Source organism: Lucilia sericata, unplaced genomic scaffold (genome assembly GCF_015586225.1).
Source record: "Lucilia sericata isolate MDLA Ls3-8-SP2 unplaced genomic scaffold, ASM1558622v1 Contig000186F_arrow, whole genome shotgun sequence".
Taxonomy (NCBI): domain Eukaryota; kingdom Metazoa; phylum Arthropoda; class Insecta; order Diptera; family Calliphoridae; genus Lucilia; species Lucilia sericata.
Genome location: NW_023994214.1, coordinates 150,778 through 165,352, shown reverse-complemented (window position 1 = coordinate 165,352; position 14,575 = coordinate 150,778). Strand labels below are relative to the sequence as shown.

The 14,575-nt window shown below is 30.3% G+C and overlaps 4 protein-coding genes across 7 annotated transcripts in view; 2 read left to right on the top strand and 2 right to left on the bottom strand.

Moving 5' to 3' along the window:
- The window catches only part of LOC119601700 (probable Dol-P-Man:Man(7)GlcNAc(2)-PP-Dol alpha-1,6-mannosyltransferase), a 41,271-nt gene that overhangs the window by 4,754 nt on the left and 21,942 nt on the right, over positions 1 to 14,575 (top strand). The gene's annotated exons all lie outside the window — the stretch shown is intronic.
- LOC119601699 (protein sel-1 homolog 1) lies at positions 428 to 4,124 on the bottom strand. 2 transcript variants are annotated; one of them, XM_037952828.1, is made up of 8 exons: positions 3,985 to 4,124; positions 3,285 to 3,737; positions 2,998 to 3,221; positions 2,410 to 2,931; positions 2,171 to 2,345; positions 1,964 to 2,112; positions 1,360 to 1,899; positions 428 to 1,292 (listed from the first exon to the last, which is right to left on the bottom strand). In XM_037952828.1, exons 2-8 carry the CDS (start codon positions 3,718 to 3,720, stop codon positions 834 to 836), a joined length of 2,505 nt encoding a protein of 834 aa, XP_037808756.1. In that variant the 5' UTR covers positions 3,721 to 3,737; positions 3,985 to 4,124; the 3' UTR covers positions 428 to 833. The 2 variants fall into 2 exon arrangements, with proteins under 2 accessions (XP_037808756.1, XP_037808755.1); XM_037952827.1 differs by lacking the exon at positions 3,985 to 4,124 and adding an exon at positions 3,829 to 3,913 and having other exon boundaries at positions 434 to 1,292.
- Positions 7,896 to 10,502, top strand: LOC119601701 (ran-binding protein 3). The gene is made up of 5 exons (XM_037952835.1): positions 7,896 to 8,107; positions 8,309 to 8,844; positions 8,899 to 9,177; positions 9,242 to 9,391; positions 9,456 to 10,502. Exons 1-5 carry the CDS (start codon positions 8,092 to 8,094, stop codon positions 9,816 to 9,818), a joined length of 1,344 nt encoding a protein of 447 aa, XP_037808763.1. The 5' UTR covers positions 7,896 to 8,091; the 3' UTR covers positions 9,819 to 10,502.
- The window catches only part of LOC119601698 (3-hydroxy-3-methylglutaryl-coenzyme A reductase), an 89,891-nt gene continuing 88,689 nt past the window's right edge, over positions 13,374 to 14,575 (bottom strand). For 2 of the 3 annotated variants that reach the window (XM_037952825.1, XM_037952824.1), the window contains one exon: positions 13,458 to 14,519. In XM_037952825.1, the coding sequence (XP_037808753.1) occupies positions 14,429 to 14,519 (91 nt within the window). In that variant the 3' untranslated portion in view covers positions 13,458 to 14,428. Of the gene's footprint in view, positions 14,520 to 14,575 lie in introns of all 3 variants that reach the window. The other variant, XM_037952826.1, reaches the window with a different exon arrangement.

Sequence of the window (14,575 nt, the reverse complement as noted above, 5' to 3'; positions counted from 1 at the left end):
AAGATAGATAGATAGATAGATAGATAGATAGATAGATAGATAGAATAGATAGATAGATAGATAGATAGATAGATAGATAGATAGATAGATCAGATAGATAGATAGATAGATAGATAGATAGATAGATAGATAGATTAGATAGATAGATAGTAGATAGATAGATAGATAGATAGATAGATAGATAGATAGATAGATAGATAGATAGATAGATAGATAGATAGATAGATATAGATAGATAGATATAGATAGATAGATAGATAGATAGATAGATAGATAGATAGATAGATAGATAGATAGATAGATAGATAGATAGATAGATAGATAGATAGATAGATAGATAGATAGATAGATAGATAGATAGATAGATAGATAGATTGAGAAAAATTAACAATAGAATAGATTATAAACATATTAAAAACACATTTAGTTTTAGAGTTTTATGTCTTCATTTATCTTAGGTTTTATTAAAAAATAATATTAAATTTAAATTTTCATTACTTATACTCGTATAAATGGTTTAAATTAATATACAATCGTATTAATATGCATATTTTAAAATTTAAGATCATAAAATGAAAAGAAATTCTAAAGGAAAAGAAAAAAGAAACAAAAATATACGTAATATGTACAGACAACATACACAAAAATTCTAAAATATTATAAAGTGGAAAGAGGGTGATGGTGTAGGTGACTGATGTTAGGGTCAGGAAATAAAGAATTTTCTTTTTAATTTTTATAAGGATGGGTAAATTTAAATAAATTTTAATTTAGTTGTAGATATTAGTTAATATACAGTAATTTATAAGAAGAAATTAAATTAATCAATATGCTTATTATTCAGTGGGATCAGCGATTGAATTTGAAGCAGCCGATGGTAATGCTGACGACGCTGATGAACTTGTTGTAGAAGTTGAAGATGTTGCAGGTTGTGATGTAGACGACGTTGTTGCTGTAGACGTCTTAGACGAAGTGGATGGTTGATCATTTTTAGAGTCTTGAGTAGTTTCTGTTTTAGTAGTAGCAGTTGTTGTTGCTGAAGATTGTGCAGATTGTGTATTAGTCATATCATTTTCAACTGTTGTTGCTGTGACATTCTCATTGTTTGGTTGCTCAGCGGCATTTTCTTCTTGCTGCTGCTGTTGAGGATTTTCTTGAATCTGTTGCAGTTGGTTTTCTAAAGTACGTCTAGTGTACATGATGAAACCCAAAAGCAGAGTCAAAATAGTAATCATGTATAAATCCCAATTAGCAGCAATGTTTTCGTCCAAATAAAAGATAAATTTGTAGGGTGACTGTAACAGAAAATGAAATAAAATTGTTAAAAGAAAAAATTACATATAGTATATTTGCTTCTCTTGCCTCTTTTATCGATTCAATTTTGGCCAACAATTGCAATTTTAACAATGCTATTGCAACGGGAACTTTGGCATCGGCGTTTGTCACAGCCGCTAAATCATATTGACGTTTAGCCAAATGCCAATCTTTTTTCATGCCCAAACCTTTCTCGTGCATGTAACCCAAATTAAACATGGCTTGGGCATTATATTGCTGCTCGGAGGCTTTACGATATAAAGCAGCAGCCATTTCAAAATCGATATCAGTTCCCCAGCCGTAATAGTAATAATCTCCTAACTTCACTTGAGCTGCCGAGTAGCCCTGAGCTGCTGCACGTTTCCAATAGTAAAATGCTCTTATTAATTCTTCGTTGCGATCATGGAAGATGGTAACATCGCCTCGATCCAAAAGATAAGCAGCATTACTTTGTGCCACTTCGTAGCCTACTTCAGCTAGGAGAGCATATATCAAAAAGGCTTCGTTGATGTTATTGTTTTTGTAGTTCGTATAGGCTTTCATCAGATGTGAACTCCACGTGCCACGTTCAGCCACATTTTTGAAAAACTAAATAAATGTAATTATATATTAGCATATATTAATAATGTGTACTAAACTATGTTTTCTGTACCTCTACAGCAGCTGCACAGGAACGTAATATACCAATGCCATAAGCATGCATAATACCCAAATTATAATAAGCCAAAACATGACCAGACTGAGAGGCCAAATTGAAATATTTCAAGGCCAACTTGTAATCAGTTTTAACGCCATTGCCAGCTATTAATGGTTATAAATAATCATTTTTTATTTATAAATATAACACAAGAAAACTTACTGAAATACATCATTCCTAATTGTAATTGGCCATCTACCCAGCCTTGATCAGCAGCCATAGTGAAATAGTTTAAAGCCTTTAAGGGATCTTTGGGTACACCGTAACCTTTCAAGTACATCAAGCCCAAACCACTTTGTCCTACAGGATCACCTAAGTTGGCAGCTTTGGCAAAATACTATAAAAATTTTAAAATTTAATATAAATTTTAATTTTTTTTTTTTTCATTTTTAAAATCTTACCTTAAATGCCGTTTCATTATCCGCTTTTATATGCTCACTGCCCTCTAAATATAGTTTACCCAAAAAGGCATAGCCTATTGCATTACCAGCATTAGCTGCCAATGTAAAATATTCCAAAGCTTTCTGATGATCCTGCTTAATGGCCTTGCCGCCCTGATAGTAAAGTTGTCCCAAGCCTACTTGTGATTGTACATCACCTTTGTCGGCTAGCAATTGATAGTAGTCCACAATTTCTGTTTCTTGACTGCCAGGATTTTCAGATTCATCTAAAAGTCTGACACGGTGCACCAAAGGTCCACTAGAGAATTTTACATTAGCAGCAACTTTCGCTGCTACTCTTTTATAATACGACAAAGACTTTTCACAACTGGCGGGGACATTAATACCAAAGGAATAACGATAGCCCAAAGCCATCTCAGCTAATGATTCACCATCAAGTGCGGCCAAAGTTAAGTGTATCAAAGACAAAGGTTGACTTACATTTTTGCCGCCCACTCCCACAGAATAGAGATAAGCCAGACCCTAAAAAACAACAGTATTAACCACTCAATTATTAAATACAGTTGTATTTTTTTATTTTCCCCTTACCAAGTGTGCATCGCCCAAACCTTCTTTGGCTAATTCGTCAAATTCTTTGGCTGCATAACTCAAATCATAATCCGTTTCTTGTTCAAAAATGCGTAGCCAGGCCAGAGTAGAACGAGCCTTACTATTTTTCATTTCAGCAGCTTTGCGTAGTAAAGTATGAGCTACACGTTTATTGGGATTGGCACCATTAAATATTTCCATTGCTCTTTCATACATACTTTGAGCTATAACAATTGAAATGATTTAATTACGAGATATGATTTTATGTGTAAAATAAACAATCGAACCTTCAATTTCTTCTTGTGTTGGATCGACTGCTTCGATGGGTTCTCTTTTCGCTTCAATCGTTTCGATTTGTTCCTGTAACTTTTTGCGCACCACCTCTTCATTCCATAGACGCTCAAAGATGGCAAATTGTAAAAGTTTATTCTTTCCATCGCCGCCTTCAGCCGGTTGCATGGTGGCCGCTATTTGGGCAGCCGTCTTAGCTGCCGACATTTGTTCATCTATATACTTCGCCGCTTTACGTTGATTATTGGGCACTTCATTGGAATCTTCTTCTGCGTCCGCTTCCTCATTAGACGATGTTGGCTTAGTTGAACTTTCCGTTGTTTCCAAAATATCTTTTACTTCGCCACTAGTCACTTGAGGCCCTTGTAGTTCGGCCACCACAAACCGCATAAGCAAAATAATTGCAACGGCCGTAATTAAGCTTAATTTCATATTTATTGTATTTTATTCTGCCAACCGGAAAATAAAAAATTCAAATGTTAAAATGGATCATATACATAGCTATTAATTTGATAAAACAAGACAACTAATTGTATTCACTTAAAATTTCCAGTGCTTTCGTTAATTTTATTTATTTCTTTTGATGTTTCTTTATCTCATCGATACTTCTACGATGACTGACGTGTGTTTCTGTGGCGCAGTACGTCAATACGACATTAGAAGTAAGTAAAAGGTATGGCCGCACAGCTTACTTACCTGTTCTTTTAAAATAAATTTCTGATAATTTTACTATAAAGCATTATTTTCAATTGTTTTTGACTACATAAAATTTTTTCTAATCGTTATTATTCTCCAAAGTTTTCACACGTAAGATGATACATAGTAGTTTTATTGTGGCCTTAATTTTATTTGTAATTATTCTAAATTAGCATTAAAATGAAATCTACTACCCCTATTTACAACACTGGGTTTGTTTACAAATAATGATTGAGAGAGAGAGTATAAGGAAGAAAACAAAACAAAGCATAATTGTAAACAAGTAGTCAGTGTTGCCAACTTAGTGCTTTTAGCACTATTTGCGGTGCCTTTTGGTGTGCCAAACGCGGAAAATTTTGCTCATGGTGCCTTTTTTCAAAAAGGCACTACAGTGGTGCTTTCTAATTTTATGACAGTGCATTTAGTGCTTTTTATACCCACCATCAAAAAAGATGAGTGGGGTATATTGATTTTGTCACTCCGTTTGTAACACATCGAAATATTGGTCGTAGACCCACAAAAGTATATATATTTTGGGTCCTTATTAAATTCTAAGCCGATCTAACCATGTCCATCCGTCTGTTCATCTGTCCGTCCGTCTGTCTGTTGAAAGCAAGATAGGGTTAGATCGGAAAGAGCAAGCGAGTTAAATTTTTCCACAAATATTTCTTATAGGTAAGGTTTGTTTGGTATGGCAAATGGGCAATATGGGTCCGCAATTTCGCATATCCCCCATACAAGTGACCCCCCGAAAAACAGCTTTAACAGTCACAACATACGAGTATAGCGATAAAATTTGGCATAAATAAGTTTTATATGCGTCAAAATCTCTGTACCAAATTTTATGGGAATCGGTCCAAAATTGACCCTACCCCCCATACGAGTATAGCGATGAAATTCAACATAAGTAAGTTTTATATAAGCCAAAATCTCTACTAAATTTTATAGCAATAGGTCTATAATTGAGCCTACCCCCATATAAGGTCTCCTTCAGAAAATGATTTAAACGGTCATTACTGACTTAAAAAATACGAGTATAGCGATGAAATTCGGCATAAATAAGTTTTATATAAGGCAAAATGTCTCTACCAAATTTTATGGGAATTGGTCCATAACTGACCTTACCCCCAAATAAGGTCTCCCTATGAGTGCAGCGTTGAAATTCAACATAAGTAACTTTTATATGCATCAAAATTTCTCTACCAAATGACATTAATACTCATTACCGACTTAAAAATATTCGATATAAATATGTTTTATATAAGCCAAAATCTCTCTAGCAAATTTTACGGCAATCGGTCCATAATTGACCCTACCCCCACATATGGTCACCTTCAAAAATTGATTTTAACGCTCTTTACTGACTTAAAAATACGAGTATAGCGGAGAAATTCGAAATAAACAACTTTTATACAAACGTAATCTTCCTACCGAATTTAATTCGGATTTTTCGGTAACCTACCCTACCCCCTATTAAGGTCCCCTTAAAAATATGAGTACAGCGATGAAAATTGACAAAAAATAAGTTTTATACAATTTTTTTTACACAATTGAACCTATCCCTAATATATAAAGCCTCCATGATTACTTCATCGTTGTACTCGCAATAAAAAGATTTTTATTATAATTCTTTATTCCGAATTTTATGACGATATAACTGACCAACAAAACAAAATCTATGTACAAAATTTTATGGGTATCGATATATAAACTTAAAAATAATATATATAGATTTTGCAAAAAAAAATATATTTCACACAATTTTACAATTTGGGTGTGGTTACATCGGTTCGCCAGTTGGTAGTGTGCCTGTCAGTTTGAATGTTTAATGACATTTTACTATTTTTAAAATAACTTTTAAACAAATCAAGGAATTTGAAAATTTCTCATCTTATTTATCTAATATTCGTCAAACATTAGTTTTAGTTCTTACGTTACTAAAAATCTAACTCACACAGATGAAAGACTTTAGTATGACGCGTGTTTTGTTTTGTAGTCAATGTTCTAAAAAACGAATTTTGGAGTCTTGTAGGAAATGAGCGAAATAATGTGCAATTTTTATTAAAATAAACAATATTTGACTAAAAAACGTTAGTGCTTTTTTACCCATTTTCGGTTAGAAAATTACGCTTTTTTACCCCTTTTTAATTTTTTTGCGCGCGTTTTGCTTGACCAATGTTGGCAACACTGCAAGTAGTAGTGCTGTCAGAAAAAAAAATATAACGGGTCTTTTAGTTTAGTTCGATTACAAAGTTTAGTGAAGTGAAATGAAATAAAACGAAGAGTGTTAAACAAAATTATTTAAATTTGTGTAATAGTTTTTAGTGAAAAATAATTTAAAAACTTTAGCGCATAAAAAAAGTGTGAATTTCATAAAATATTCAACAATCAAAAGGTAAGTGTCATTTAAGTTTGTATTTTACATATTGTGGCATACTCATCCAAATTCTTGGCCACATATTACAATTAAAACTTTTTTAAAATAAAGTATAATTTCCGTTTTAAATACTGTATTCCATTAATTTTGGACAAAGCCCGATTAAAAATGCCGGTTGAGAGTAATCTGCGGATTGATTTAACTAGGATATCGTAGGGTAACTCCATTACAGTTTTCTACGTCTTATTGTTACAAATGGCTAGCTTTTTCAATGTTTGATTTCTTTTTGGCGGCTTTGTAAGTTTTTCGCAAACCGAAATATTTGAGTAGTGCATTTTCAATTAAAGGGGTTTCTTCTTTAGGGTTCAACAAAAAGCCTTTTCTTTAATGAGTCAATAAAAATTGTTAGCGTCCCATGGTTACAAAAGGCAGGCTAAGTTCCATGTATGATTTCTTTTTGGCAGCTTTGATTTTTTTTGCAATTGGCATAGTTTGGTTATGTAATTATAATCAAAAGGGCTTTTCAATAAAAGTTGTCAGCGTCTTACTGGTACAAAAGGATGCAATGTTTCCTTTTTGGCGACCTTGTAAGTTGTTTGCATGTCGGCATAGTCATAGTATTTTTAAAATTAAAAGTGCTTTTCTTCGTTAGTGTTCAACAAATAGCCGGTTCATTTTCGGTATAACAAATATACAAACATGTTTGCATATGTATACGGAAATTATGTAATTTCAAATTTGCATTCCTCTGTAATTCGATTCTAAAGAAAAATATAAAGATTGTTAGAGTCTTATTCATAAATATTTACCAAAGGTTTAAAGAACAAATTCTGCATGAAAATTTGTGTAATAAACCTTAATTAAAATAATAAATTCTTTATATGTATTTCTAATGTTGTCTTATTAAATTACTAGGTATAAATATTACTAATCATTGACTTATAACTTATACTAGCTACCATTACCGTTAAAATGTGTTTATCAAAATAAACTAAATTACCATTTCCGATCTAATACTGTTAAAGAAGTAAAACAACAAATTCGAAGATAACTGAAATTTGGTACCTACTAGGTGTATTTCTATTGTACTGAGAATCGAATTAAATACACATCTACAAAAATAAAATTGTAAATGTTTGAAATATGAAAACACATATCAATATTTCGGTAAAAATAATTTTTATAAAACGAAGCTGCTCGTTCCATATAAACATGTCTTGCAAGTTTAAGTGATACTCTTAAAAATCTCTGAAATATTATCCAGATAAAATTCAAACAAAAATCGTTTTTAGTAATCGTACTACGGAATTATGTAATCATCGACTTGTAATGGGTTAAAGCTATTTTTTAAGTAAAAGTTTTTTTAGCATCAGTGAAGAAATAACAAATTTTGAATACTGTGTGTTTTAGATTTTATAAAATTTCGAATTACAAGTTTTTATATAACGAATTAATAAATAATCGAATATAGGTATTTGCCATATCATGTTTTTATTAACATAATATGGCAACCACTCAATGTAGAATACAGACACCAAAAGAAACACGAACCAAATTATTATGATTTCTTTATGTAGTGACATTCTGCATACGCTAACCTCGAACATCCACTCAAAACTAATAATTTTTTCAATCAATTTTGCAATTTAGTTCGATAAAAAAAACAATATAAAAAAATAAAATATCCTCTGTATAAATAAAGTAAATTTAAAAGAAAATAAACTCAGAAAATGTCCGAAAACAATGGTAAGTACACAAATAAGATACACAATTAGCCAATAAGAAAAAAAGTAAAGTGAAAGAGTATGAAGAAGTAAAGTCTGGCAGGCGGGTCTCTGATCAAAACTAAGCGAAAAAGCAGGATAAAACAAAACAACGATAAATGACTTTTGGTGGTAGAAACAAATGGAAAGGAATATTTTAGAGATTTTGTTTGTAACATTGCAGATAATTCAAACGAATCGAATAGCATGGGCAGTGACTCCATACTACAGAATTCTCGTCTAACTGGTGGCGGTAGTGTTGGTGGTAATCCAGTATTAAGAGCCGGTGTATTGCGTCCATCGGTGCTAGGACCATCTAGACTGGGTTCGGCTTTAACAAATAATAGCACAACAAATAATGTGACGTCATCAAATGATGCAAGTGATGGCGCAGAAACAGCTTCCGGTGGATGTGAGGCAGCTGGTGGCGATAGCGTGGAAAATAAATCAAATGAAAAAGCGGGTAATCCTTTCTTAAAAGATCACAAAGGAGATGAAGAAGGTGAGGGCGATGAACAACAGGATTCAGTAGCCACTTCCAAAGGAAACGATAACGGCGAAAACAATGATGAATCTGATGAACGTCCGGATCCTTTGTCATTGTTACGTAAAAATGGCATGGAACGTTCTAATCTTTTTGCTGCAGCAAAAAATTCTATACCCTTGGTTGAAAAGTCTGGTTTTGTTTTTGGACAAAATGTTCATGAACGTGTTGTGGGTGTAAGTTTAAAAATTCTTTAACAAACACCCTAAATCTATAAGTTTGATTTTTAGGAAAATTTAAAAGCTGATTCTACTACCACCGCTGATAATGCTGAATCTTCAACTTCGACTTCCGGAGAAGGTCTGTTGTTTTCAAGTGTTATACAAAACGCTGCAGCAGCAGCCAAATCATCAGAAGGTTGTGACTCTGCTTCCGGCAAAGATGCCAATGCCGAAGTTAAAAGCCTTACCGAGGTAGCTCGAGAGTATGAAGAGAGTCGGGCTCAAAAACGTAAATACGAAGAAGTTGAAACATTTACAGGCGAAGAAAATGAAGTGAACATTGTGGATGTAATTTTATATTATTATTTTTTTATTGCAAATCATCTTTCACTATTTTATCTACATTTTACAGTTAAATTGCAAGTTATTTGCTTTTGTCAATAGCAACTGGGAAGAACGTGGTCGTGGAAGTCTACGTCTTAACGATTCTAAAATTGAGCACGAATGTTCTCGTTTGGTATTTAGAACAGCAGGAAATTTACGTTTATTGCTTAATACTAAGGTAAGGAAACTTGTTATTACCATAAAAACTAAAGCGATAATATTAAATTGAATTTTTATTTTAGGTTTGGGCCGGTATGGTTGTTGAACGCCCCAGCCAAAAATCATTGCGTTTAACAGCTATGGATAATACGGGTAAAATAAAAATTTTCTTGGTGATGGCTCGTCCCGTCGAAATCAATCAGTTGCACAATGCCCTAGTAGAACGTATAGATAAACGTAAAATATCTCATCCCGATGAATTGTTATGTGCTGCTAGCAACAATAGTGGGGAACAGAATACTGAAGACATAAAAAATGGCTCGGCCAAACACTTGTCCGAAGAAGCTGCTGCTGTAGCTGAACCAGACCATGATGATTCCACTGAGCCCAGTCCCAAGAAAACCATACTCTCCGTTGACGAAGCATCATCAAATGTACAACAATAAGAATCATTTAAGAATTAATAAACGAAACAACCAATTAAATTACAATCATTTTATATTTACAAGTATTTACATCATAATTTTCCATTAAGCGTAATTATAATTTTCTTCACACGTTCTCTGTTTCTTCTAATTCATTATCTGTTTCTTAATTATAATTATTTTCATTTTATGAAATACTGTAATGATTTAGAAAAGAAAAACCTTAAGAAAATTATTTTACTCACTAATTGAAAATGATAATCAAAAATTATATATTTTTTCGTTTAAAGAATAAAAATATGAAAAAGTAATAAATAGCAAATAGTTTCTTGCTAATAACAATTTCTCAATATTTGGACATTAATTATAAATAAACTGAATTTTATAATTTCCCACAAAGAAAGAAAAAAAAAAAAAAAACAAAACGTGAAAAACATTTTGATGTTTGATTCAAAATTATAATTATGAATTATCACAATTTTAATGGAATTATAAAAATTATAGTTCTCTTTTTTATAGCACACTACATACTACATACATAGGTCAGTCATATACAAATGGAAAAACGAATTGTATCATCTTTAAAATTAATAAATATATAATTAATAAAAAAAAAATGAATAAACGTTTAAAATGTAAAACAAATTATTATTATTTTTTAAATAAAAATAAAACGAATTTTTGCGCATTGTGTTCCTTATGATACTTAAAATTGATTGTTTCATTTGTCCGTTTTTTTAAATACATAAATAAGAAAATAAGAATTACACTCATTTATAAGTAGATCTTTACATTCATCTATAGACCCTCTTTTATAGGCAAGTATCTGTAGAAGACACTATTCTATAGAAAAGTGTTAAGACAATCTTCTATAGACAAGTGTCTTTATAAAATACCTTTTTATACAATCACAATCACTTTCTGAGTCGATTGTGTGTCCATGTAAACCTTGTGCGCACGCTACAGGTCGCAATTTTCGAGATAATTTCATGAAATTTGGCATATATTTTTCATTTAACCCAAGGACGAAGCCAATTGAAAATAGTTAAAATCGGTCTATTATATCATCTAGCCCCCATACAACCGTTCTCCCTAAATAGCTCCTTAGAACTCATAATTATGTTAAATGTTCTAGTATCTCTACATAAATCGAAACTTAGTTTTACATAAGTCTACATTATGCTGCCGATTTTCATAATAATCGGGTCTTATTAGACTCGATATATAGTATGCCATACTATACATTTCTTATTTTAGATTGGTATTTATATAACACATTCTTTTTATATGTCAATAGCTGTTTTATTCTTAAAATTGTTCTGTATACTGATAGTACAAGTGAATCGTAACAGTCAAGTATATGTCGAATTCGACGGATAAAATTCTCTAAAGCCTAATTTATGAATTAAAACAATGCTATTTTATTAAAATAATTGTTATTTTATTTATTCAAGTTTTAGTTTACTGCTTTTGTAACAATAATTAACAATTTTATTTTTACGTAGTTTATATTTTAAGATTATTTTACATCTTGAGGTTCGATTTTATATTAGTAGAGCATGCATATATACTTATTTCTGTTTAGTTTAATTTTAAGTATAAAAAAATCTTTAAAATTAAGTATTTCTTTATTTAAACTAAGTATTTAAATTATATTATATATAAATTCTTTCATACATGTAGTGGCTTCTTATAAAAAGTAATATAATAAATATTTTCATAACTTATAGTATTTTGTTAGAAATATTTACACAAATTTTACACAATAATTCTCAAATTCTACTAGAGTATCAATTTATCAAGAAAATCATGCGATTTTTGTATTTCTTATTTCTTTAAAGTATATTTCGGAATTTATCAATATTACAGAATTTATTATCATCATAGTCATAACCTCGTAAAGTTTTGATTATGTCGAATTTCATCATTATACTACTTAGTCTAGTATATTGAACATCTTACTTTCTCCTTTTAAAGTTGTAGTTCCGACGTACATAAATAAACAGATTTACAGAAATAAACAGATCACACCACCTAGTCCTAACCAGGACCAGCAATGGTTTGAATGAAATAAAACAAAGTATAAAAAGCATACTTTAAACAAGGTTGGTAACCTTTCGAAATAGTGAAAGGGTTACTAACGCCTTATTTTGGTAACGTCATTTTAGCGGTAATGGTATTTAGGCTTATTTCGTAAACGGTATACCTTTATATATATAGTTGATAAGGTAAAATCAACATTTTGAAAATAAGAAATTTATATAAAAAATATATTGGTCTATTTCGATAGTAGAAGTAGAGCTTAAAAAGCTAATGTTAGATTAACGTTAATGGTAGCTTAACTTGCTTTTAAACCAGGTATTTTTAAACCGAAGCTAAGTGTTAACCGGATTAACATAAGGTTTTACAGTTCTTCCTAATGGAGGAATTCATCCTTTAGGGTGAACTATAAAACTGGACTTTAATTTTTAAATCGAATCGAATATTTAAAACGTATGTACACATATTCTTATTATTTTGTCCCACAAATTTCGACATTAGGTGGGCCCAAAGTGGAAGTTGTCGATGTTCCCACCGAAAATAAAAAATTTGTTTATTCTAAGATACCATGTCCCAATGTATAAGTGGGGACTTTTAGGTATTTTTTCGTTCTTCAGATGGTATGAAAAATATCGAAACATAAACCAATTCAAAATATATTAAAAATTCTGAAATAATCATTGGGTTTTCGGAACGTACTCATATTAGAGTTATTTATAAATCGATTTAACTTACAGTATTGTTCGAAACCAAAGCAACTTTTTTTTGGCATTGTATACAAAGTTCGTAATGAATCCCAATCGGATTTTAAGCCATTCGCCAGCTGTAACGTTTTCTAAAACTGCGAGTTTCGACCCTTCGGAATGCCGAACAGCATCTCTAAGGGGCTTGAGTCAAGAGATTTTGATGGACAATCGAAAAATTTGGGTCCCATTATACGATAACTACTCTTAGATCAACTTTGCCAAAGGTTTTGGTTCATTATCATGCTGAAAATCGCAATAAAGTAAGTTGTTCTGTTCAATGTACTTAATCCTATGGTTTATTTTGTTGGCCAAAAATATCCCAGAAAGTAAAACAATCCCCATCAGGGGCGTAGTCAGATGTCTGCAAAATAGGACACATCGGGTACATTGAATTTTTAAAACGATCCTATTGTCCTGTGGTCCCAATTCAAAACTTAAACTCGACAACACTTCCTCTTTATACATGTAAAATTTCATTCGAATCAGGCAAACCATTTAGAAGTTACAGAATTATTTCCCTCTCTATACTACTGTGCATCGTCTATGAGACAATAAAGAACCATTATTATCCTTAAAATTCCGATTTGTAGTTTGATTGCCAAATACCTTTCATAAGCTAAAAAAAAACTAAACAAAAAAACATTCATTTTGTTTTAATTTCTAAGAAAAACGAAAAAAATTTATTACATTTTTTATTACATTAAAATTGTAAAAGTAAAATTTAAAACTAATAAAAACAAATTTAAAAAAATAAATATTTGTTAAGTTGTATATTATTTTTTTTTTTAATATACTAATGATTTATTTTACATGGATAAATGCTTACTACTCATACTTAAAACAAAACACAAAAATCATTTTAAACTTTATTTTTATGTTAAACAATAATTTATTTGCCAAAGAAAAGGTAAACTAAAGAATAATATTTAAATATAGTATATAATTTGTTACTACATAGTTTACAAATGTTTCGTTTGTTTGCTCCTTTAGTATAAAACCAAGGATATGCTAACAAAAAGTTCTAAAATTAAAAATCAAAAATAAGTATTTATTGTTATTTTTATTTTTAATATAAAACTTTGGTATTTGCAACATTGCTTTAGCACTTTTACTTTTATATAAAAAATACAATTTATTTTAGTTAAATAGTTTATTATTATTATTTTTTCTTTCTTTCTTATACGTTATTAACAATTAGCAAATATACACATTTTGGTCTACCATTAAGATATTTATATATTTAATTAATTCATAAGATTGTGCGTGCACACACGGTTTGTTGTTTTTAAAACTGTTTTTCATTTTATTTAAATTTAAATTTCTAATTTATAGTATTTTGTTTAAGTATATATTTTTTTTTCTTATATATTTAAAAAGAAGTGTTAATTGTTTTATAATAACGCCATATGATAACTTTCATTTGAACAGATTCTTTTGTTAGTTTTAAATGTAATTGTTGTTGTTGTTGGTTTTAACTAATTGATTTCTTTTCGCAATTTATTTGTTGTAACACATTTTTCATAAGATGTCAATAGTTTATAGTATCAATTGGCAAGTGAATGCAATTTTTACTTTTTGTTTGAATGCATTAAAATAAAGTTTAAAAATAGAATTGTTCAATTAAATTTGGCGCTATGTACAAGTTCTTTTTTTATATTTTTCATAAAAATTACGAGATTTTCTTTAGGTTTTATTATTGTTTTTATATTAACTTTTTTTATTCTTGTGATTTGTTTAATTTATAAAAAAATGAAATAAAATAAAAAATCAAGAGGTAGTAAATAGCATTTTGAAATTATATTTATCATTATAATAGCAATTATTTGCAAGAGAATCGTTTAAATTTTAGCTTATTTTACTGCAACTGGATACTGTCACATTTAATGGATTATTTGCATTATTTGTATTAATTTTTGTGCTTACAGCTATTGAGGATCTGTAAATGATAAAAATACAATTAAGGTTTCTATTCGTAATTGTATATATTTTATT

Bases quoted from the DNA above. Each gene is read 5' to 3' on its own strand.
- LOC119601699 (XM_037952828.1), bottom strand. From the start codon at position 3,720: ATGAAATTAAGCTTAATTACGGCCGTTGCAATTATTTTGCTTATGCGG. The intron at 3,222-3,284 runs GTTCGATTGTTT...CAATTGTTATAG, and splicing joins AACACAAGAAGAAATTGAAG to CTCAAAGTATGTATGAAAGA. The intron at 2,113-2,170 runs GTAAGTTTTCTT...AACCATTAATAG, and splicing joins ATTAGGAATGATGTATTTCA to CTGGCAATGGCGTTAAAACT.
- LOC119601701 (XM_037952835.1), top strand. The intron at 8,845-8,898 runs GTAAGTTTAAAA...TTTGATTTTTAG, and splicing joins TTCATGAACGTGTTGTGGGT to GAAAATTTAAAAGCTGATTC. The intron at 9,392-9,455 runs GTAAGGAAACTT...TTTTTATTTTAG, and splicing joins GTTTATTGCTTAATACTAAG to GTTTGGGCCGGTATGGTTGT.